We start from the raw sequence: 25,824 nt of genomic DNA, 5'->3' as shown, positions 1-25,824 counted from the left end.
ACCCAGAGCCTGGCTGGGAATAACATCCTGAAGGTCGAGTGGTTGAATTCGGCCCTGCACTTCGCTAGGTCAGCCCCAATGTCTTAAACCTTTATCTTGTGTTCCTCACAATTGCTTGCCTTTATCTGCTGCGCTTAAGGCAGGATCCTTTCCCAATCCTGGTATCTGTGCAGCTTGACTATTATCGCTCTCGGCTGCTCCCTGCCTTTGGGCTTTGGTCGGAGCGATCTATGGGCCCTGCTAATCTCGGGCGGCTTGGGGAAACTGTCTCTTCCAACCAGGTTGCCCAGCATCTGGGCCACGTGGTTGGTTGGGTCCCTGCCCTCAATTCCCTCTGGCAGGTCCACTATTCAAATATTTTGCCGCCTGGATTGGTTCTCCTGGGTCGCCATCAACCTCTTTATCTCGGCCTCCAGGGCGACAATTCGGTCACACTAGCCCTTCGATGCCTTTTCGAGTTCCTGTATCGTTTTCCCTTGGGCTTCCAGCCTCCGTCCCAAGCTGTCGAGCGCCGTCTGCATGGCGGGGAGCGCCTCTGCCACTGACATCTTGACCACCGTTTGGATCTCCGCCTTAATCTCGTCCTTCATCGCAGTCAGTTCCTTAGTTAGGAACGTCTTTCAACCATCTCCTGGTGGTGGGGGCGGTGCCCGCTGTCTGGGTCGCCAGTCTCCCTCTCTTGAAGGTTGCCTAGTTAGTTTGCCAACTCGCTGCTCCTGCCCTTTTCTGCAGTTTCTGGCTTCCCTGAGGCCTCTCGAGCTACTGCTTCCTGGCATTCTTTTCCTATCTGTTATCTTTGTGGGTGAAGGGATGAGTGAGTCTGATTTTCCGGGCTAAATTCGGCCAAAGGTGCCTATTTTGCTGTGTTCTGGAGGAGAGCCACCTGATGTGCGACTGCTCAGCACATCCCCACCACCGACTGCTCAGCACATCCCCACCACCGGAAGTCCCCGCCAGAAATGCTTCTAAAGAGGATTAGAAATACATATCCTACTTTGTGTATTGCTACTTTTCTTCGCTTTGCTGTTAAAGGTGTTTCCAGAATTTTTCTGACCAGCTTTAAGAGCAGCATATTTCAGCTGGTTATCGAATCCTTCCCTGTGATAATGGTGTTACTTCCTGCATGTTAGGGTGATAAACCTCTCTCTGTAGAGGTGTTATCTGTTCTCGCATCCTCTGATCCCGGGGGTGACTTTATGTAGACCAGCTGCCTTAAATCTCAACTCCCTTGGTCTTTAGGAAATTTATGCATTGAAGTGACACATATCTGCTGGATCTGTATAGTACAAAACTCATAACCCCCCCCACTCTCTCTAACTCACAGTTAGAGGTGCGCGCATTGCTAATAACAGAGAAGCCATTTACATTCACTAAAGACTACAAAATAACAAGAACTAATGAAGGGAATAGAAGCTCCGAACTCTTGTTAAAACATCTTTCTATGCCCCTTTCGATTTTCAGAGAAGATCCTTTCCATTCAATTGACCATTCTGTTTTTGACCAACCTCAGTGGCACATGTTTTCAGATGGGTTCACCTCTTTTTGGTACTAGTCTCAGTTATAAACATTGATTACCTCAGATTACAAGAGCTGTAGAATTCAGGCATGCCAGGTGGAAAATTAATTTCCCTAAACCCTCTGTCTTTGCATTTTATCTCTGTCTTTTTACATGCTCATGTTCCTACTGAACTATCCACGTGCCTCGGACTTTAATAGCCTATGCTATTTCAGCCTTTATGGAAAATTTGTTATGGAATATCAAAGGTTTTTAGCCCTTTAGTGTCCCCTTGTTCAGTTTGACTACTTGAAGACATTTTGAGGACATGTCTAATGTAATATTACAGCACGGTGCCTAAAATGCTGTGCAGTATATGTTCTCTTAAACCCATTCTCGGTGCTTGACAGGTTTGCTCGCTGTGTGTCTGTAACCTCAACTGGTATATTTACACACATGCATTCCAAACCTAACTTAGACTTGTGTGTATTTCCTATACGTGTCTAGTGATTGGGCAACTGGGCTACTTGCATTATTGACTGCATTGAAAATCTGGCCTATGTGATTGTGACATTGGAGATGGCTGGCAGCAGGATCTGGATTTGTCCTGGGTAACAGCACCATGATCTGTACAAGATGCAACTCTGCTCTTGCTGCGGGGCACTCCTGACTTCCTCTGCAAACAGAGTTAGGACTGACATGAAAAGAAATGGGGGGTGCGATTTAACGACCCTGCTACCAAACGGGACTTTTTTTGGGGGGGGCTCTGTAGGGAACGCCCCGCTGAGGCCGCACTTACCTCACTTCCGGTAGGAAGAGATTGGGGCGCCATTTTTTAAGACCCACAACACCCCAACTTACCAATTAGGGGGCCCTCGCTCTCCCCCTCACCCCACCTCATAAGAGCAGGGCACCTCCGGGTCCGACCTCTGGTAACCTGGCACCTGGGAACCTTGGCACTGCCACCTGGCACCCTGGACAGAGTGGCACTGCCAGGGTGCCAGGGTCAAGGTACCTAGGTGGCATTAGGGGTGGCAGGGTACTACCCTGCCCAGAGCCCAATGACCCGGGGGCCTCTGATTGCCTGAGAGACCCCGCCCAGTGATTCAGATCCAGAAGATCCAGAGTGTGATGTCTCATGAGGTCTCGTTAGATCTCGTGAGGTCCCGAGCGTCGTAAATCTTGCGGGAGGCCTCTCACGAGATTTAAGGCCTCGTCGCATCACTGAGTCCAATGTGATGAGGCAGTACGGTCGTACCCCTAGTCTCGCAAAGGGTTGCGAATCTTTTGAATTTTCTGCCCCAGAGAGTTGTGAATACGCCATCATTGAATGTATTTCAGGCTCAGATGGAGAGATTTTCGGTCTCTCAGGGAATCAAGAGACATGCTGGGAGGAATTTTCCCATCCAGTCCGTGACAGATTTGGTGGAGGATGGGATTGGAGAATCCAGCGCGAGCCAAAAAGTCAGAACCCCACCGACGTAAAATCATGTTGCAATTCTCCCAATGACGGGTTGATGTCAGGCTAGACTTGCTGGTGGCACAAATGCTATTTGCATTTCATGAATGCTGATTAAAAAGCTGCTCACTGAATTGCCATCAGACCTTTCAATCGTGCATCACACCAGCGTGACATTACCTCAATCTAAAACCCAATTTGCTAATGAGTGGTGCGCATAAGTTGGTCCTCAGTTCGCCAGAGACTTTGAGGTCAGCGCCACAAAGCCTTTTTGCCATAGTGCTGCGCTGATCATGATGCTCTGTTGACCACTATGCTGCGCAGACCGGTTCATGCCTCCATCTCCATGCCGGGTTGGTCTTCATGGACTGTACCGTGTTGCTGGACCCATGGACCCTGCTGTGTCCCTGTCTCAGATCAGTACTGTGCTGGGGGAGGGGAGTGCCATACACCAGTGTTTATCTCGACAGCGCTATGATGTGGGACTCGTAAATCCCAAGGTTCAAGGAGGTGACTGAAGAAGACTGAACAATGGAAGGCAGGGGGAAGACGGAGGGGGGGGGGGGGAAGCTAGACCCCCAACAAACCTTATAAAAAGCTGACAAACAAAGGAGGCAAAGGGATGCCACATGATTACTGTTAGTGGGTGAATGAAGACTCCAGAGCATGGGGTTAGAGGTCCAAATGGGGCATGGGTGGTGGGCTTGAAGGGAGGTTGGTTGAATGGAGGAAAAGAGGGCGGGATTTATTGCTCAACCTGCCACATATTTCTTCACGGCGGGAGGTGGCCCGCTATCAGCTGGCAGCAGAATCTTCTGGTCCCGCCGTTGGCGATGGTATTTCCTGTTGAATGCACCCCTAGCTACCATGGTGGGCCTTTGGCAGGACCGGAAGATCCTGCCAGCATGAACAGTTGGAAAGTTCTCGCCAGACTTTTTCTTGCAGCCGCTAGCCTTTTCCCTCTGGGTTGCTGACATGGTCTGGTGAAGACAGCTGGCAGTACCTTTGAACCCAGAGCTGCCTGCCACTGCATTTAGTCTCGAGGCGGGAGAATTCCGTCTGTGACGTGGGCGGGAAAGTGGAATTGAGGCCAAAGATCAGCCAGTATCCTACTGAATAGCAGAGCAGCCGCGACAGGCTGTGTGGACTATTCTGATGTTCTTAGAAGTGAGTGTTGTAACTGTTGTGGTCATATCGTCCTCCCAAGTGTCAGTTTGCAGTCTAAAGTGGGCATTTTTATGCATGTATGCACCATGCAACCACGTTACTGGGGAGAATGATCTTGGCACTGAATCATGCAAGGCTTCAAATAAAAGCACAATTCTGCAAGCCAATGCTGCAGCATTCTGGGCACTTGTGGCCATTCTGTAAGTACTTCAGGACATGATGAGGAGGAGGAAGAGGTAATTGTAGGTGCTGTCCATGCGTTGTGCACTGAATAACTGGAAGGTGGTAATGGTCTTCTCCACCGTAGCTGACTTGGCTAAGCTGCTCCATTTCTTCCATTTCATTGCCTAACGTTTCCTGGTCCAGTTACAATGTCATTTCACAGGGTACCATTTGCTACTATTTCCATTGGACAGATCACCTGTTGGTTTTATTGCACTCTGTTCTAAATGCTTCATTCCCTATAGCAGAATTTATTCCTTTGCACCTGGGAAAAACAGGATGCTCTTTGCATCTCTGCGCTCCTTTCAGATGTTGTGAACTGAGACAAGAAAAGTGCCTTTTTGTCATGTCAAATTGTAACGTTTAAACTGATTTAAAGCCTACAACCTGATTTCCCATCCTACTGTGGGGATGCCAGGAACTTGTCCAGTATGCGCGTGAGGCCGCAGTCCACGTAGTTTTAGGTGGTTCCATCAGATAAAAACATTGCGAATGTATATTCAAAGAATACAAAGAGTAGTCAAGTTTTTGGAAATAGCTCATGGATCCACCAGAATTCTTTGAAGATGAAACTGAATGGAGGCACAAAAGTTGTTTGGATTGAACTGAACATGATCTAATAGCCCAGTGGAGTTCCACTCGTCATGATGATAAATGCTGAATTGGATACTGCCAGTTATTTATTTTTAATCAACACTGAGCTATTTTGTTAGCTGAGTAGTGTGAGAAGGTATATCGCAAACAACAGGCCGGACCTTGTGGCAGAGTGGTTATCACTGCTGCCTCACAGTGCCAGGGACCCCACGTTAGGTGGGGTTACAGGGACAGGGCAGGGATTGGGCTTGTGTTTAGGGTGGTCTTTTGAACGGTCGGTACAGACTCGATGGGCCGAATGGCCTCCTCCTTCACGAAAGGAATTCTATGTCCTACACCACAATCCGCCCATGCTCCTTTGTTCCACTGTCCGAGAAGTGCTACGTTATATGGTGGGGGGAGCTAAATTAAAAATAGATTATTTTTTAATATGAATTTGGAGTACCCAATTCTTTTCTTCCAATTAAGGGTCAATTTAACATGGCTATTTCACCTACCCTGCACATCTTTTGGGGTTAGGGGGATGAGACCCATGCAGACACGGGGAGAATGTGTAAACTCCACATTGCCAGTGACCCGGAGCCGGGATCGAACCCAGGTCCTCGGTGCCATGAGGCAGCAGTGCTAACCACTGTGCCACCGTGCTGCCCTAAAAATAGATGAAAGAAAAGATCTAAAATAACTCAAAAGATTTACCTGCCATTGAGCTGAAGGCAGACCTTAAGGGGCATATCTCCAGCTTGTGATTGGAATTGTATTTCACCACTAGGACTCGCTACGTAACCTTGCCAGTGCATCCACACTGCAGCTGGAAGAGCAGGTTCCTGTTGCAGTTCATGTAAAAAGTACTTTTAAATGCAGTGAGCAGCATACGCCTCTGCTCCACTGCTTTCTATAAGATCGAGACTTATATTTCTACAGTATTGTTTACCCTCTTCTGAAAGCACTGACACATTGGGTGGTGCAGCATCATTTGCAAATAATCAATTTTAATTTGTCTAGACAGCAATTGCTCTCCGGCTGTTTTGCAACGGGGTGTGTCACAGTCAAGCATGGTATTGCCCCATCCAGTATTCACATGTTCATTTTTCGAGATGAAGCCATTGGATAGCAGTCAGAAACCTCAATCCCAACTGAGTTTTCCACCTCCCTTTGACTCGATACTTGCAAACAAAGCAACCTTGTTTTTGCAGAAAGCTGCTCGAGAAACTCGGCTTGTATGACAAGTCTTTGGAATGTTTTTTGTCATATTTACGACTCGACATCAGATTCTGGCTTAAACGTAAAAAAAGGACACACTGTGATCATGTCATATTTATGTACAGGAATGCTGATAAAACAATTAGAGACTATTTCATTAAGTGGAATTTGAATAAGCGATTAGAGAAGTTTCATAAATTATTATTCAATCCTTAAAGCTTGCTACAGAGAAAAAAGGTTTGCTTTTGGACAAATTCTAATCCCCTTTCACTGAACCTAGACAGTTTTATATGTTTACAGCTCATTGGCTACAATGCCATGATTACTAAAAACAGTAATTAAGAATTCAAACATCAGGTTTTCTCATTTGTTTCTCAGACTATCCCCGTGGATATATTTGTTGAAAGGGAAGAACTGTCAAACACTGGGGTCTATCTATCCACTTTAATGATGGCCAGAATTCTCTGTTTGGGGAACTAAGTGTTCCCGACGGGACAGTATAGCGGATGATTCGCATTTCCGTTGGGGGCCCTATTCGGTAAGTGAGTTGGGACATGCAAATGATCCAGCACTCTGGCTGACGCGAATTCAGAGCAATTCCCGGCCCAGCGGGCGTTGTAACCACTGGGGCCAGAGTTAGTGCCAAACGTCTGGCAGCTGGAGCTGATTTTAAGCGCCCCACTTACCCCAGACACACTGCAGCCATGAAGATGGCTCCGAGAAGACATAACCCCCAAGTTTGGGAGTCCATGTTGGAGGTACAGCTCCGTGCCAGTGATGAGAGGAGGGACACCCTATTCCCCAGGATGGGCCACAGACTCGAGCCTGCTTTCCTGAACAGTGCCTGGGAGGTGGTGGCAGAGACAGTCAGCACTACCAGCCTCACCAGGAGGAGACAACTTATGATCCTGAGGGCGGGGCTCACTGGTGAGGCCTCTAAGCTGAGAGGGGCAGTGTGCAAAGGAGGGCTCCAAAGGCTGCGGTGCAGATGTCCTTTGGTTGGGGTGAGCTCTACTGATCTCCTGCTTCCTCTGCAATGGGGCAGCACTTCCCAGGAGTGGCAACGCCTGGTGGGCCCCTGATTGAGCCTGGCCATGCCCATCCTCTTGATGATACAGCTGGGGTAAGTGGTGTCCAGAGGGGCAGCCTGGGTGGGCTCCCAGATGACCGGAGGCTTGAGCATTCACAGGACATAGTGAGCACTTAGCAGTGTGAGCTGCCAGGAGTCTGTAAGTAGCACCAGAGGGTTGCGTTTAAAACACAGACTGCAGCAATGGCGGTCTGAGCCAGGTCCCCCCGATCCCTAGGGGGCCATCCTGAGCCCGCGGACATGGCACCAAGTTGTACCCTCGCTACTGCTCCAGGCACGGACAGCCAATCCCCAGCAAGCCCAATAATCTTTGAGGCTTTTTCGGAGTATTTGTAGCCTCCCGCTCCTCCTCTGCAGCATGACGCCCAGGCCCCACTTGTAAATACTTGCACTAATTCACGCCCGTGAGACTTTCTGCCTAAGAGGGGCAGAGCATCGCGGGCAGGTGGAGTATAAAGTGTCCAAGCTGCTAATGATATTAAAATCCATGCAAATGTTGGTTTTGCATGGATCCGCCGGCACGGGCCGCAAACAATGATATTTGCTACTAGCAAGGGACTGGAGCATGGTGTCGGATCGGCACCGGGAACAAAACGGATTTTTTTCCGTTTCACGCAATTCTCGCTTCCGGCATTGCGAAGCGGAGAATCCAGCCCAATTGGTCCTTCTTTTGTATGTTTAGACAGTGGATTTTATTACTTTAAAATAAATGACAAAGAAAACCTCACCCAGATAGTACTTATTTCTCAGGTTTTTGTCACTTGAAATATCCATGTGCTACTTAAAGTTAATTGCATGTGAGTATACAGTGACAGTAAACTTTGCTATTGAATCACCACAGTCTTTAAATATACAAATCAGGAACCTATTGTATTTGTTTGTTTATTGTCACATGTACCAAGGTACAATCGAAAAGTATTTTTCTGCGAGCAGCTCAAATAGATCATTTAGTACATGAAAGAAATACATAATAGCCGGCAACACAAGATACACATATAAATCCATAGACACCGCATCGGGTGAAGCATACGGAAGTGTAGTATTAATCAGGTCAGTCCATAAGAGGGTCGTTTAGGAGTCTGGTAACAGCGGGGAAGAAGCTGTTTTTGAGTCTGTTTGTGCGTGTTCTCAGACTTTTGGATCTCCTGCCCGATGGAAGAAGTTGAAGAGTGAGTAAGTCGGGTGGAGGGGTCTTTGATTATGATGCCCGCTTTCCCCAGGCAGCGGAGGTGGAGTCAATGGATGGGAGGCAGGTTTGTGTGATGGACTGGCGGTGTTCACGACTCTGAGGTTTCCTTGCGGTCTTGGGCCAAGCAGTTGCCATACCAGGCTGTGATGCAGCCAGATAGGTGCTTTCTATGGTGTATCTGTAACAAGTTGGTAAGAGCCCGTGTGGACATGCCGAATTTGCTTAGTTTCCTGTGGAGTATAGGTGCTGTTGTATAGGACCAGGACAGATTTTTGGTAATGTGCACCCCTAGGAATTTGAAGCTGTCAGCCATCTCACCTCTGCCCCGTTGATGCAGACAGGGTGTGTACAGTACTTTGCTTCCTGAAATCAATCGCCAGCGCCTTTAATTTGGCTGGCATTGAGGGATAGATTGTTGTTGTTACACCACTCCATTAGATTCCCTATCTCCCTCCTGTATTCTGACTAGTCGTTGTTCGAGATCCAACCCATTTATGGTTGTGCGTCAGCAACCTGTACATGGAGTTTGAACAACATTTTTGCCACGCAGTCGTGCATGTATAAGGAGTATAGAAGGGGGCTAAGTATGCAGCCTTGCAGGGAACCTACTCAAGTTGTAGGACTCATTTGCAACTTTCAGGTACAAGCTTGATACCATCCAGGCACAAAGCATCTCGCTTGATTGCTCCCCTTCCACAAACATTCAAACTCTTCACCACCGACAAACAATGGCAGTCGTGTGTACCATCTACAAGATGCACTGCAGTAACTCACCAAGGTTCTTTCCAACCCATGATCACTACCATCTAAAAAGAAAAGAACAGCAGATACCTGGGAACCCCACCACCTGGAGGTTCCCTTCCAAGTCACTCACCACCCTGACTTGGAAATATATTGCTCTTCCTTCACTGTCGCTGGGTCAAAATCCTGGAACTCCTCCCTAACAGCACAATGGGTGTACCTACACCTCAAGGACTGCAGCGGTTAGCGGGCAGAGTACAGTCGATTAAAATGATGGTCCTCCCGAGGTTTCTTTTTGTGTTCCAATGCCTTCCAATTATGATCACCAAGGCCTTTTTTAAGAGCGTAGGCAGGAGCATCATGGGTTTTGTGTGGGCAAACAAGACCCCGAGGGTAAGGAGGGGTTTCTGGAGCGTAGTAGAGATCGAGGAGGGCTGGCGTTGCCGAATCTGGGTGGCTACCTATTGGGCAGCCAACGTGGCGATGATCTGTAAGTGGGGATGGAGGGAGAGGGGGCGGCATGGAAGAGGTTGGAGATGGCGTCCTGCAAAGGAACGAGCCTGGGGGCGCTGGTGACGGCATCGCTGCCGCTCTCGCCGACAAGGTACACACGAGTCCGGTGGCGGCGGCAAACGCTAAAGATCTGGGGCAATGGAGACGACACAGGGGTGCGATGGGAGCCTCGGTGTGGTCCCCGATCAGAGATAACCATCAGTTTGTCCCAGGAAGGATGGACGGGGGGTTTCAGAGCTAGCACCGGGCAGGGATTAGAAGAATGGGGGGAACTGTTCATCGATGGGACGTTTGCGAGCCTAGGGGCGCTGGAGGTTTGGGCTACCCCCGGGAAATGCTTTCAGGTACATGCAAGTGAGGGCATTTGTGAGGCGACAGGTGAGGGAATTCCCGTTGCTCCCGGCACAGGGGGATTCAGTACACGGTGATTTTGGTAGAGGAGCTGAAGGGCAAATGGGAGGAGGAGTTGGGGGAGGAGAATGAAGAGGGTCTGTGGCTGATGCCCTAAGTAGGGTTAATTCCTCTTCCTCGTGTGCCAGGCTTAGCCTGATACAGTTTAAGGTTATTCACAGAGCGCATATGACAGGGGCGAGGCTGAGTAGGTTATTTGGGGTGGAGGACAGATGTGGGAGGTGCTCAGGAGGCCCGGCGAACCACGCCCATATGTTCTGGTTGTGCCCGGCACTGGATGGGTTCTGGAGGGGGTGTTGCGAGGACTATGTCTAAGGTGGTGAAAGTCCAGGTCAAGCCAAGTTGGGGGCTAGCACTATTTGGAGTGACGGACGAGCCGGGAGTGCAGGAGGCAAGAGAGGCTGGTATCCTGGCCTTTGTGTCCCTGGAGCTCGGCGGAGGATCTTGCTATTGTGGAAAGACGCGAAGCCCCCAGTGTGGAAGCCTGGATAAACGACATGGCAGGGTTCATCAAGCTGGAGAGGATAAAGTTTGCCTTGAGAGGGTCTGCGCAGGGGGTTCCTCAGGCGGTGGCAACCGTTCCTAGACTATCTCGCGGAGCGTTAGATGGAGGTCGGTCAGCAGCAGCAGCAACCCAGCGTCTCTTTCGGGGGGGTATAAGGGTGGGCGGGGAAAGGGTTTTTTCCTAGGGGCACTTGAGAAAGGAAAAACATAAACATATGGGAAAGTCAATATGTGCGGGCGGAACCTATTGTACAAGTTCTGTATTATGTTGGATTGATATGTTTATGTCTTGTTCTGTTACTTTTCTTTTCTTTTTTGTTATGGGGGTGGGTTTGAATGGTTGAAAATTTTTGTTGAAAAAATTCTGAATAAACATATTTTTTTAAAAAAGGACTGCAGCGGTTCAAGAAGGCAACTCACCACCACCTACTGAAGGGCAACTAGCGATGGGCGAAATTATCGCTGGCCTAACCAGGGATGCTTAAAATCTTGTTTTAAAAAAAAAGTTTTTGAAGTTGGAGATGGTGCAATGCGAGTTCAAGATTTAGACCGTTTTCCCACGTGCCATAAATGAATTTTAAAAAATGTTTTTAAATGGCACAACAGCATGGTATAGACAATTTACAAAGTGGAGACGGCAGGATTAATATCCTGCCAATTGTGGAGGAGGCCTCCATGCTTCGAACATTCTTGAACAATGCTTGGAACTTCTGGTCAGCTAAATTTTAATATGGAGCTTGCCAGAGAGAGAGAAACAGAAACATAGGAAGACAAGATGGCCATCAGCCTATCAAGCTCTGCTATTCAATTTGATTGTGGTTGATACATATTTCAGCATCATATACCTTCCTTTGTTCCACATCCTTTAATACTTTTCCTGAACAGAAAATCCATTCATCCGCCCCCCCCCTCCCCCATGGTATTCCAGATGTGCTCCAATGAGATCTTTATCACAACTTAAACCCCTTCATGTTCCAACCCCATTGAAATGAATGCAAGCATTCCAGAACCCTTCAAATTATTTTTGTACCTTCCAGAAACTTTCTGTACTTGGATTCATAAATATTTCTGCTCCCCACTGTTCCTCACTTCTCACCATTGGAAGATAATAAGGAAATAATGAGAGTGAACATTTGGGGAAGGGAGGAAACTGGAGCGCCCGGAGGAAACCCACGCAGACATTGGGAGAAAGTGCAAACTCAGTCACCCATGGTCGGAATCGAACCTGGACCTCTGGCGCTGTGAGGCAGCAGTGCTAACCACTGTACTACCGTGTCGCAGCTTGCTGATGGTGCAGAGTGGTTAATCAGCCAGCTCTCATGCTGATTGACTGATTTGATTTATTGTCACGTACCGAAGTACAGTGAAAGGTATTTTTCTGCGGCCGAGGAACGTACACAGTACGTACACAGTAGACACCAGAATAATCAGCAGAGAACATTGACAAATGGTACATCAACAAAACAGTGATTGGTTACAGTGCAGAACATGGGGCCAAACAAAGCAAACACATGAGCAAGAGCAGCATAGGGCGTCGTGAATAGTGTTCTTACAGGGAACAGATAAGTCCGAGGGGGAGTCGTTGAGGAGTCTTGTAGCTGTGGGGAAGAAGCTGTTCCTATGTCTGGATGTGCGAGTCTTCAGACTTCTGTACCTTCTGCCTGATGGAAGGGTCTGGAAGGAGGCAATGTCTGGGTGGGAGGGGTCTCTGATAATGCTGTCTGCCTTCCTGAGGCAGCAGGAGGTGTATACAGAATCAATGTGGGGATGGCAAGTTTGTGTGATGCGGTGGGCTGAGTTAATCACAGTCTGCAGTTTCTTGCGATCTTGGACCGAGCAGTTGCCATACCAGATTGTGATGCAGCCGGATAGGATGCTCTCTATCGCACATCTGTAGGGTGCTCTCTATCGCACATTGTGAGAGTCGATGCAGACATGCCAAATTTCTTTATCTTCCGTAGGAAGTAGAGACGTTGTTGGGCTTTCTTGACTGTTGCATCAACATGAGTGGACCAGGACATACTGTTGGCGATGGTGACCCCCAGGAACTTAAAGCTATCGACCATCTCCACTTCGGTGCATTGATGCAGATGGGAGTGTGTGTCGTGCTGCACTTCCTGAAGTCGATGATCAGTCCCTTGGTCTTTCTGACATTTAGAGAGAGGTTGTTTTCGGTATACCATGCAACCAAGTGATTTATCTCTCTCCTGTAGCCTGATTCGTCGTTGTTTGAGATGCGATCCACCACAGTCGTATCATCCGCAAACTTATAGATTGAGTTGGAGTTAAATGTTGCCACACAGTCATGTGTGTAAAGGGAGTTCAGTAGAGGACTGAGCACACATCCTTGCGGGGCTCCGGTGTTGAGGACTATTGTGGAGGAGGTGCTGTAGCCTATTCTGACAGATTGCGGTCTGTTGGTGAGGAAGTTGAGGATCCAGCTGCACAGGGTGGGGTCAAGTCCAAGATTGCAGAGTTTGGTTATTAGTCTTGTTGGGATAATGGTGTTGAAGGCGGAGCTGTAGTCTATGAACAGCAGTCTTACATAGGTGTCCTTGTTGTCGAGGTGTTCGGGTGTTGATTGCAGAGCCAGTGAGATAGCGTTTGCTGTGGACCGGTTGTGGTGATAGGCAAACTGCAGTGGATCGAGATCGTCTGGGAGGCTGGCAGTGATCCATCTCATGACTAGCTGCCGAAGCATTTCATGATAACAGACGTTAGGGCCACCGGTCGGTAGGCGTTGAGACAGGCTACCTTGTTCTTCTTTGGTATGGTGGTCTTCTTGAAGGAAGTCAGCTCTGGGGTAGGTGTGATGGAGTAACAGCGGGATGGAGCTGTCGATGGGCGATTGATGTTTGGGGGAGGCAAAGTGCTTGAAGGTCCCCTTAGCCCAACCAAATAAAAGTTAAAAGTTCCCTCTGTGGCTTTGTGGATATCGTCCTGCAGTCCCTTTAAGATTGTTCACTAGGCTGCTCACTTACTGGATTTAAAAAAAGGCAGAATGTGCATGGTGCACACTATTCCCATTTGTACGTTAAAGTTAGAAATAGGGTCCAACAATTGGCGTGAGACCCTAATTTGGACATTTATTGGCTTTATCGGCCTGTTTTGGATTCACTACCTGGCCCACCTGAAAGTTACCTCGGTGGACTTTGGATGATGGAGGTGTGCGACTGAATCATAATTGACAGCTGCTCATTATTCAGAGAGACAGCAGTTAAAAAGTAAAAATTTGGGTTGCTTCAAAATCAACCCTGATATTAAACTTACCTTCACTTGCTTGCTGCCTGCCATGGGACTCTGCACCTGCATCAGTTGCCTGATGACTCGCTGAGCTCACATAAGAGCTGATATTTTTAGAATTTCATTTCATGTGCCCTTTTTTTCGTCCTGTTTCTTTTCTGCTGTGATTAGTACACAAAAATTAACGTCATTGTGATGCTTTAAACAAAACTTACCGTAACGAGTAAATAAAGTTTCCACAAATTTTCTCATTAATAAAAAAAATGATGAAGTAACTCTTACATTTAAAATAGTGTGGTAAACGTTGCAACAAAAATATGTAACACCCGTTCCTGTTTTTTAATGCATGGGCTGAGTATTGCTGTTAAGGTCAGCATTTGTTGCTCATCCTCAGTTTCCCATGAGAAGGTAGTGGAGAACTGTCTCTTTCAATCACTGCAGGCCATGTGCTGCAGGTACCCTGGCAGTGCAGTTGGGAAGGGAGTTCCAGTTTTTTGACCTGGCGACAGTGAAGGAACAGTGATATAATTCCAAGTCAGGAAGGTGAGTGCCTTGGAGGGGAACCAGAGGGTGGTGGTGTTCTCATGCATCTGATGCCCTTGTCCTTCGAAGTGGAATAGGGATATTTGAGGAGTCTTCTCTGGCTAGATGTTTAATTGCCCACCATGATACATGACCAAATCTGCACGACTGCAGAACTTTGACCTGATTTGTTGATTGTGAAATAGCTTTGCTATTGTGTCTCGTTTCGCATGTACATAGGCCTGTTCTGCAGCTTCACCAGGTTTGTCTTTTTAGGTATGCCTGGTGATGTGCCGGACATGCTCTCCTGCATTGCACTTTGAACCAAGCCTGGTAATGGTAGAATGAGTTTGCCCATTCAAAATGGACCGTATAGAGTGCAACTTTGGAAAATTGCATCTGGACTTATAAAACCTTAATCTGACGATGTCACAAAGTACACTGATTTGCTCTTCTGCCTACCATGGATATGCCCGAAACTCAATCGCAACCTATTTCCAGGCTTGGCCATCTGTTGCTGTGCATGTTGAGCTCCCAATTCAATTCTCGCTACCCACTAGCTGGAGAGTGGAAAATCCCAGCAGGTGTGCTTTGCTGCACCAGAAGCAGTGGCCAAGGGACCCCAAAGAGGCCAATTACTTTGTAAATTTGACCAACTGTCCTGCTAAAGGCATTGACCAAGACATCAGCAAGTAGCTCAGGCTGACTGGAGGAAGATTGTATCACTGCAAACCATTTTCCACAGAATTGTAGAGGCAGGAGGTATTTAATTCCTTTGACTATCCCCCATCTAACATACTTTTGAATTCAGGAGTAATTTGAATTTTGACTGGAATTGTATTTGCAATGGCGACAATCCAAAAGATTACATGGGGTGTGATTGAATGGCCTCATTGCGCATGATTCAGTTACATTTCCTGAGAAGACTCTCACAAGATTCGCTTGGAACACCTCGCAAGATCTGACGAAATCTCATGAGATGTTGCAATCTGGATCTCGCCCTCACTGGATTTACATATTTAAGTGAGCATTTGGGCTCAATTAAATATGTTGGCACCCGAGGCCTGGCAATGATCGCACAAACGTGGATCAGGCGTAATGGCACTTGGGGGGGGGGGGGGGGGGGGGTTGGCCTCCTAGGCCATCGGAGGCCCCTGTGTGGTCTAGAGGGATGGTACCCTAACAGTCCTGCCACCCTGGTACCTTTGTGGTGCCACCTGATCACCCTGACGGTGCCACCATGGCACTGCCTGGGTGGCACTGGCAGGGGCACTGCCAGCGTGCCAGGCTGGCAGTGTCAAGGTGTCCGGTTGCCAGAGTACCTATGCCAGGGATCGGGTCCTTATAAGGTGTGGTGGGGGGGGAGGGACTCGAAGAACGTCTAACAGGTAAGTTACAGGGGGAGGGGGAGGGGGGGGGGGGCAAGCTTGTCAGTGTAGGAAGCACTGTTTCTCTCCACCAAAAATAAGCAGAATCCTGTTTGTCAGCGGGAGTGCCGAGAAACAGCCACCCTCAACACGCCCAAAGCGGGACTCTGTTTTTCCCCATTAAATCGTGCTCATGGTACTCGTATAAAAATGTTATGTTAGTTTTTTTTCTTTCGTTTTTAGGATCGCAATGCCTGGTTAGGTCACTATGATGAGCCTTTGACTGGCTTCTCCTGGCGTGGAGGATCAGAGAGAGAAACAACTGGCATTCAGATATGGAGTGAAGTATTTCTGGTAGACAAACCTAATGGAGAGAAGGTGAGAACAGATGAACAAAATCAAGAATTACACTGAATTTACAGCACAGGAGCAGGTCATTTGTCCCACCTTGCCTGAGCAGGTCTTTCTGCTCCACATGAGCCTCCTTCCCACCTCGCTACAGGATTGGGTAGCGTGACAGCGTCAGATAGTGTGGTAATTCGAAAACTGATTTGGGGTGTGTGGCTCAATCATAAAGTAATGCTTCACTTTTTGGAAGTTTAATTTGCGGATTGAATCGAGCCATAGTACAGAACTTTACATGTTTTTTTCCCCCCTCCTTGGTGTGAAGAAGCCTTGATTCAAGAGCAACATATTCATAGATTACAAAAGTTCAACTTTATTAAGGATATGAGCTGTGAATGGTCAAAGTCAGAAGCACAGAAAATGCAGGAAAGGGTCGGCCGACCATGATCTTTAAGGGCAGATTCATGATTCGGGTGGGGCAGATGAGTTCTAAGAGTTTTCATTCCAACTTAAAATGTGAAGAGCAATCGGATACGGAAAAGTAATCAGAATTAATAATTGCATTGTTACTTTTGGTGTTTTTATAACCAATGGGTTGTGGGGAATATTAATTGAATCCTTTATTGAATCATTTTCGTATGTTGGGCGCGCCCACTTGGAGGTCCCAGAAACGAGTGTGAACCTTGCTGCGGTTGGCCCCAAAGTGCAATTTCACACTGACTGGCCAATTAACAGGTAGCCAGCATGAAACTAGTGCTGGGAAAGGTTCAGTGCTCAGCCGGGAGGGGTGCGGACTGGCACTTCCAATGTGCTCCCTCAGGGGGACAGCTTCTGCGGAATTGCTGACCCGTGAAAAATAAATTACGATGATAAAACTATCCAAAAAGTGTCTGGGCAGCTCATTCATGCACAAACCTCAGTATGCAGACACGTTTTTAAAAGTAGGTTTATTGAGGTTTTATATTTTGACAAACGATGCAACAAAACCACAAGAATGATGCAGCACAGTAAGTAAAAATAGACTCAACGAACATGAATACAGCAGGAGAACAGCAGTATAACTAGCTCAATAGGGTCACTAAACATAACTTGATGCCTCTATAAAGCCCAACTAGAGAACAAGAGATAAACAGGATAAGGCCACGAAAACATGGCCGGGGGAGGGGGGGGGGGGGGGGGGGGGGTCGGGCATTTCCCCCCCAAAATAACTAAGGGCGCGATTCTCTGGAAAGCTATCTAAGCTGCTCGCTTCCTGGTGCTTGGCCCAGTGAGGCCGGCAATGCGATTCAACGTTAATAGGTCACTTAACAAGGCCTCACGGGCTTCTCGCCGCAAATGAAGACACACCAGCTGATTAGCCAGGACCACGCTCTCTAGCACCCACTAACGAGGTCGAGCAGCACTTAAGCTGCACTTGCTCAGCCAGCTCGCAACAATGGCGCCGAGGAGACCAGCCCCAAGATTCGGGGACACAGACCTGGGGAGACAGCTAGACGCAGTGGAGGCCAGAAGTGACGTCCTGTTCCCCTGAGGGTCCGGGGAGTCAGCCACAAGGCAGCCAGTGCTGCCTGGGACGAGGTGACGGCAGCTGTCAGCTCGGGGAGTGTGACCAGGAGGATTGGCCTCCAGTGCCATAAGGTCAACGACCTACACCGGACAGCACGAGTGAGTAGACACCAACCCCCCCACCCTCAAGGGAGCATCCACCCCCCAACCCTCCCTCCACCCCCTCTCACCATTGTGAATCACCCGTGTGGCTAACAATGGCCCTCTGTGTCTGCTCAGGAAAAGCTCTCCCATAATCGTTGTGAGAGGGCCCAGACTGGCGGAGGGGTGCCAGGTGCAACCGTAGTCGCGGCACAACTGTTATCCACACACTTCACCAGCGCAGATACACACAGCTCAGTGGGAAATGTTAGTGGACAGGCTTCGGAGGCACAATCTGGTGAGAACCTCGCTGCTGATGATGCACATCAGGTGGAGGAAGGAACCCCCAGGCAAGACAGCAGTCTGAGGGCTACTGGATTACAGGACCCAACTGGGTCCCAGACTGATGCAGAGCCTGTGATGCAGATGTACTCTGAGCTGATTGAGACGATAGGGTACAGCCGGGATATTCTGGGGAAGATGTCAGTGTCACTCCAGCAGATCCATAGCTGATTGGAGGAGTCACAGAGGCTACGGGTACAGGAGTCGGCGCTGGCAATGCGTGGCACCGAGGCCAACACTGCAAGGGTGGCAAACGTAGTGGAAAGCCTGGTGCACTGCATGGGTACCATTAGTGAAGGTGTCCAAGGCATCGTGCAGTTGGTGATGGCCTCGGCAGAATGTCCAACCTCGCTGGGGGATGTCACCCAGTACCAGGCCGACCTTGATGAGATTCTGCGGGACATGTCCCACTCACAGGTGGGCAGGCCGAGGCTTGTCCCAGTCACTGAGGAGCATCGCTGAGGGCGTTGACATGATGGCGCGGACCATGGGGAACCGCCAGGGCTCGCAGAGCCAGATGATGCAGGGGCAGTCGGGGCATTCACCCTCTGCGGCATCTCGCACTATAGTCCGTCGTCCAGCACCACCCCTACCACTTCCTCCCACTTCATGTTACTCCTCTCCATGGACACCCTATCCTCCACAATCCTCCCGTAAATCGGCGAGACAACCCACCAACCCACCACTTACAGCACAACCTCCAGCAACGCGGAGATCGACGCCATCGGGAAGGTCGGTAAACCTTCCTCACAAAGTCCCGCACCTGCAAACCCATCCCCTCGCGCCAATCCCATACATCTCTCCCCGCTCCTCTAAACTCACAAATCTTCCCGCTAGGAACAAATCCTTCATTTCCTTAATCCCCCTCTCATCCCATTCCCGAAGCCTCGCATCCATCCTCGTCGATACAAACATATGATTCCCCCTAATCGGCATCCCCCTAATCCAGACCCCAGCTTAAAGTGTTGTCTGAATTGTCTCCAAATCTTCAACGTAGTCACCACCAGCGGATTCACCGAGTACCTTCCAGGGCCATCAGGAAAGACGCCGTTGCCAGTGTCCGAAGCCCAAATCCCCGACAAGAAGTTGCCTCCAACTTTACCCACAAAGACCCCCCCAACCCCCCTTGCTCCAGCCCTGCATTTTCTCCGCTTGCGCCGCCCAATAGTAATACAGCAAGCCTGGCCTGTCAATGGCAAAAGGAGATTGTCCCACCTCAGCAAATCGGCCTCTCCACCCCCCCCCAACCAAGCTAGTGAAATTAAACTTCTGAAGCCCTGCCCAATCCTAAGCCACCTGCCGCCCAAATACCTAAAGTGGATTGCAGCCAAGGGGAATGGCAGCCCCCCCAGTCCCACTCCCGGCGGGGAGAACATAAATTACTCGCTTTTCCCTGGATTCAATTTACATCCCAAGAACATCCCAAATCTCTGGAGCAGCTCCATTATACTCCCCACCAACGTGCTCGTTTCCAAAATATACAACAGCAGATCATCGGCACATAGGGACACACTATGCTCCACACCCCCTCGCTATCCCCTTCCACAACCCTGAGCTGCTCAGCGCAATGGCCAAGGGCTTTATAGCCAAACAAACAGGACATCCCTGCCTCGTACCCTGGTGCAGTGCGAAATACCCTGAATTCATGCAGTTAATCCGCACATTTGCCATCGGTTCCTTATACAGCAGCCGCACCCACGCCACGGACCTCGGCCCAATTCCAAACCTCTCCAGTACCGCCAACAAATAACCCCACTCGACCCGGTCAAACGCCATCTCTGCATCCAGCGCCAACACCACCACCGTCTCCCTTCCCTCTGCCGGAGAAAGGCCACATTCAGCAACCTCCTCACCTTCGAGAACAACTGTCTTCCCTTCACAAACCCCGTCTGGTCCTCCCCAATCACCTTCGGGAGGCACCCTTCCAACCTTGACATCAACACTGTTGCCAAATCTTGGTGTCTACATTGAGCAGAGATATGGGCTTATACGACCCACACTCCACTGGGTCCTTATCCTTTTAAAAAAATGTATTTTATTACAAACATGTATCCAAAACAGGTTACAGCAAACAAACACCCCGGGAAACATACTTCCCAACAATCAACTATACAGTCTGTACAGACGTTTCCCCTTTTACACTCCCCCGCGATGAACAGCCCCTCAAACACGTTCACAAACATCCGCCACCCTTCCTGAAACCCCCCTGAAAAGCCCCTTAACTCATACTTTATCTTCTCTAATTGCAGGAAGTAGTACAGGTCACCCAACCAAGCCGCTTACCCCCCCCCCCCCCCCCCCCCGGCCAAGACATCACCCTTCCTCCTCTCCATGAGCTCCGGCTTCTCTGAGACCCCAAATATCGCCACCAAAGGGTCCGGATCCACCTCCTCCTCTACTATCCTGGCTACGACTGCGAACACTGCCGCCCAGAATCATCACAATTTTTCGCAACCCCACAACATGGGTGTGTGATTCGCTGGCCCCCGCCCACACCTCTCACACTCATCTGCTACCCCCTGAAAGAACCCACTCATTCTGCCTCGAGTCATATGCACCTGTGCATCACCTTAAACTGTATCAGGTTCTTCCTTGCACATGAGGAGGTCCCGTTTACCCTACGCAGTGCCTCACTCCATGCTCCCCAATTGATCTCCCCTCCCAACTCTGCTTCCCATTTCTCATTGATCTTTACCACCCACTCGCCTCCCTGCTTCCCCCAGCCACTTGTATCTATCCCCAATTCTTCCCTGCCCTTCCACATCCGGGAGCAGCAGTCGCTCCAGCAGGGTGTATCCCGGCAACCTAGGGAACCCCCTCCAGACCTTTCGCACAAAGTCCCTAACCTGCAGATACCTGAACTCACTCCCCCGTGACAGCTCTACCATCTCCCTTAGCTCTTTCAGACTGGCGAACCCTTCCTCCAAATACAGATATCTCACATTGACCAGCCCCATTTCCCTCAACCTCCACTATAAACTATCCATCCCCCCCGGCTCAAACTCATGATTCTCGCACAGCGGCGTTAGCACCGACATCCCTTCCACCCTAAAATGTCTCCTCAGCTGATTCCATATCTGCACTATGGACTGCACCACCGGGCTCCTTGAATACCTACTTGGAGCCATTGGCATTGCTACCGTCCCATAGCCATCAAACTAGACCCCTTACAAGGTTCCTCCTCCATCCTAACCCACTCTACCCCTTCTCCTTCCCACCACCGCCGCACCTTGTCCACATTCACCGCCCAATAATAATGAAGCAAGTTCGGCAACGCCAACGCCCTTTGCTGCCTCTGTCTCTGTAGCAGAGTCCTCTCCATCCCCGGCACCTTCCCCGTCCATACAAAGTCAGAAATGATCGTGTCCACTTTCCGAAAAAAGGCCTTTGGTATAAAGATCAGGAGAGCTTGAAAGATAAACAAAAACCTCAGCAAGATATTCATTTTCACCACTTGGACCCTCCCTGCCAGCGTTGAGTGCAGTGTATCCCACCTCTTAAGATCCTCTCTCGCCTCCTCCACCAGCTTCGTTAAGATCCACTTATGGAGCCCCATCTATTCTCTCGCTACCTGAATCCCCAAATACCTAAACCTATCCCTCGCTACCGTAAATGGCATCCCCCCTAAGTTAGCCCGCTGTGCCAGCTCACTCACCGGGAATACCTCGCTTTTCCCTACATTCAGCTTGTACCCCGAGAACCCTCCAAACCTCCCCAACAGGCCCATAATCCTTCCCATACTCTCCAACGGATCTGAAACATACAGCAAGAGGTCAGGGGCATAGAGCGACACCCGATGCTCCCCGTGTCCCCTCATTATCCCCTGCCAACCCCCTGAGAGCCATCGCCAATGGCTCTATGGCCAGCGCAAACAGCAGCGGCGACAGTGGGCACCCCTGGCTAATACCCGTGTGTAAGTCAAAGCTTTGTGAGTTCATATCATTCGTCCTCACCCTCGCCCTTTGTACTACATACAGCAACCGTACCCCTACCACAAATTTCATCCCAACCCTTCCCAAAACCTTGACCAAGTACTGCCACTCCACCTGATCAAAAGCCTTCTCCGTGTCCATGAACACCACCACCTTCAATACCAGAGCACCCAACGGATTGATCACCACATTCAACAGCGGTCTTATATTACTTGCGAGCTGCCTGCCCTTCACGAAGCCTGTTTGATCTTCTGCCACCACCCCGGGGACACAATCCTCCATCCTCCCCACCAACAACTTAGCCAATACTTTCACATCTGTGTTCAATTGTGATATGGGCCTATACGACCCACATTCCACCGGGTCCTTCCCCTTTTTTGGAATTAGTGTGATTACTGTCTGCGTCATCGTCTCCGGCAATTCCCCCTTCTCCAGTGGTTCATTAAATGCCCCCAACAGATATGGTGCCAGGTCTGTTGCAAATTCCTTATATCCGGCCCAGGGGCCTACCCCGACTTCATACCCCTGATACTAATCAGCACCTCCCTCAGCCCCAGGGGCTCCTCCAATGCTTGCCTCTTTGCTTCCTCCACCTAGGGAAATTCCAGCTTGTCCAGAAACTGCCCCATGTCCCCCATCTCTCCTCCCGGGTCCGCCTGGCTCCCGACACCACATTCCCAGTCCCAGTCCGCATCTTCAATATTTCCCTGGACGCAGCCTGCCTCTACAGCTGATGCGCCAGCATGTGGCTCGCCTTCTCCCCCATACTCGTATTGCACCCCCCTTGCCCTATGCAGTTGCCCTACCGCCGTTCCTGTTGTCAGCTTGTCAAACTGCCCCTGCAACTTTTTCCTCCTCGTCAATCCCTCCACGCTGGGCACCCTCGAATATTCCCTGTCCATCTCCACTATCTCACCCACTAGACGGTCATGTTCCTCCCTCCTTTCCCTATCCACAGGGGCCTTAAACAAAATAATTTCCCCCAGACCCACTGCCTTCAGTGCTTCCCAAAAAAATGGCCGCCGACACCTCCCCATTCTGATTCAACTCTGTATACTCTTTCATCGCAGCCCGCACCTTATCACAAAAAGCTCCATCCGCCATCAACCCCGAGTCAAAACTCCATCCCGGCCTCTGCTCTCGTCCGAATCTCCAGCCAGTGGGGCGCATGGTCCGAGATAACTATCCCCACATACTCTGCCCACTCCACCCCAACCAAAATCTCCCGACTGGGTCCTTATCCTTCTTTAGTGGCAACGAGATGGAAGACTGACCCATGATTTACGGTAAGACACCCCTACCAGTCGCATCCTCAAACATTCCCACCATCAACGGTGCCAACTTGTCCATAGATTTCTTATGAAATTCAACTGGGAACCCATCGGGCCTCACCGCCTTCCCTGCCTGCATCCTCCCAATCGCCTCCTGCTCCCCACCTGCTCTTCCAGGTGCCCCTATCTTTCTCTCCCAGCCTCGGATATTCCAGCCCATCCAGAAATTCCCTCATCCCCACTCCTCCGTCAGCTCTGACCTATACAGGTCCCTATAAAATTCCCCAAATACTTTATTAATCTGCTCCGTAGCCTTCCCCGTCCTACCTTGTACCCAAACTATCTCCCTCACCGCTGCCTCCTCCGGAGATGGCTGGCCAGCATATGTCCTGCCTTCTCCCCGTACTCGTAGACAGCCCCCCTCGCCCTTCTCAACTGACGTACCGCTTTCCCCGTGGACAATTGGTCGAACCTCGCCTGCAACTCCTTCCGCTTGGTGAGGAGACACGGGCCTGGGTCCCCAGCATACTCATCTACCTCCAGAATCCCCTCTATTAGTCTTTGGCGTTCCACCCTCTCCTTGTCCACATTAGCCTTGAACGAGATCACCTCCCCTCACTACCGCCTTCAGAGCCTCCCAGACCACCGACTGCGAGACCACCTCCATGCAATTAAACCCCACATACTCCTCGATCGCCTTCCCAATCTTGTCACCAATCTGGTCCGCTAAGAACCCGCCGTCCATTCTCCACCCCGGCCTCTGGGCTACCCCCTCTCCAAAACCACATCCATCCAATGCGGAACATAATCCAAAATCACGATTGCTGAGTACTCTGACCTTCTAACACCAGCCAAGAGCTCCTTTCCCACCAAGGAAAAGTCAATCCTCGAGTGCACCTTGTGAACCGGGGATGTAAGAACCTCCGCGGGCCCACACGTCCCATCTCCCTCATGAGCCCAGACAACGTCCCCCCCACCGTTCCCCCCCCCCCCCCCCCCACAATATACCTGTAACCAACTATAAACAAAGGTAAACTACACTATCCCGTTCAACCAACCCAAAACCCATACAAAATTAGAAACATCCCCTGAATCCAAGTCCCAATCCTAGTTCCATCTATCATTTCAGTCCCAATCCTTCGGCCTTCACGAACGCCTCCACTATCTCGAAGTAGAAATCTCTTGAGTTGCACATCACCCTCAGCTTCGCCGGGTAGACCACGCCAAACCGCGCACCGTTGCTGTACAGTAATGCCTTCACCCGTCCGAAGCCTACCCGTCTTCTCGTCAGTTCCATCTTCAAGTCTTGGTATATTTGAATACCGACACATTCCCACTTCACATCTCGCCTTTGCTTCGTCCAACTCAGGACCTTCTCCTTCATGTGAAACTTATGAAAGCAAATGATAATTGCCCTTGGTGGCCCATTTGCTTTCTGCTTCAGCCTGACTGACCGAAGTGCCTGTCCAACATGTATCGGGAGGATTCTTCCCACCCCCAACAGCTCTGCCAACATCTTTGCAAGTACTCGGTCGGCCTTGGGCCCTCCAACCCCCTTAGGCAGGCCCACGATCTGTAGATTTTGCTGCCTTGACGTGTTTTCCAGGTCCTCCACCTTGGCTTTGAGCTCTTTATTAATCTCCGCCACCCCCCCGCAGCTCCTCACCCATCGAGGTGAACTGATCACTGTGCTGCGAAAGGGCCTCCTCCACCCCCTTCAATTTCTCTCCTTCCTCCCATACCTCGGCCAATGTCTTCAACACTGCCGCCTTTACCGGAGCAATCGCTTCCTCCATCCACTCTTTCATCGCAGCCATCATCTCCCTTCGCAGCACCTCCGTCTGCTGGGTGAACTGCCTCTCAAATTCCCCGGCCATCACCTCAATCAGAGTTTTCACTGTGAGGGGAGCGACCCCACCCAGCGATCCAGCCTCAGCCATCCAGCCTCAGCCATCTTTCTTCCCACTGGATTCATCAACTCAATCGATGGCGGACTTTCGGTTGCCCCCTTCTTTCCAGTGCCTTTCTTCTGGGTCTTCGACATCTCCCAGCTTCCTTGTAGCTTCCTACACCAGTTCATTCAAAAACTGCCCCGGAAACAGGCATTAAAGTCCAAAAACCAGAGCCTCGAGCAGGAGCCACCCAATGTGAAACCTCTACCTACATGCCACCACAGGAAGTCAAACGAGGATTCTCTACGATTTAACTTGACCCCTCATCGCTAAACTCTAATCAGAATCATCCAGGGACGTAGTTAAGGATGTATATCCCCAAAAATACACAATTCTGAAATGTGCACCAGGATAAAATAAAGGATTAAAAGACGAGCAGAACCAGAGCTCGCGAAAATTCAGCTGCTCTCGTGTTCCACATCGCGTGGCCGCCCCCCACACACATTAAAAAAAAATTAATTTCAGCCTGAGCAGTTCATCACGCCCTGGATCGTGCTTTCATCGGAGACGTAAAGGTCACCTGGTCAATCGGTCTGCCCGCAAACCATGAAAGCAGATGGGCCGCTTAAAATGAGCCCTAATGGACTGAATTCATAGGGTCACAGAATTTACTGTGCA

The 25,824-nt window shown here is 49.8% G+C and overlaps 1 protein-coding gene across 2 annotated transcripts in view; it reads left to right on the top strand.

The window, feature by feature from the left end:
- Positions 1 to 25,824, top strand: part of atl1 (atlastin GTPase 1) — a 105,043-nt gene that overhangs the window by 39,865 nt on the left and 39,354 nt on the right. For both annotated transcript variants that reach the window (XM_072489785.1, XM_072489784.1), the window contains one exon: positions 15,961 to 16,095. In XM_072489785.1, the coding sequence (XP_072345886.1) occupies positions 15,961 to 16,095 (135 nt within the window). The remainder of the gene's footprint in view (positions 1 to 15,960; positions 16,096 to 25,824) is intronic.

The sequence above is a fragment of the Scyliorhinus torazame genome, chromosome 2 (assembly GCF_047496885.1).
Source record: "Scyliorhinus torazame isolate Kashiwa2021f chromosome 2, sScyTor2.1, whole genome shotgun sequence".
Lineage (NCBI taxonomy): Eukaryota > Metazoa > Chordata > Chondrichthyes > Carcharhiniformes > Scyliorhinidae > Scyliorhinus > Scyliorhinus torazame.
The sequence above is the reverse complement of the archived record's forward strand: the minus strand, read 5'-3'. Positions and strand labels throughout refer to the sequence as shown.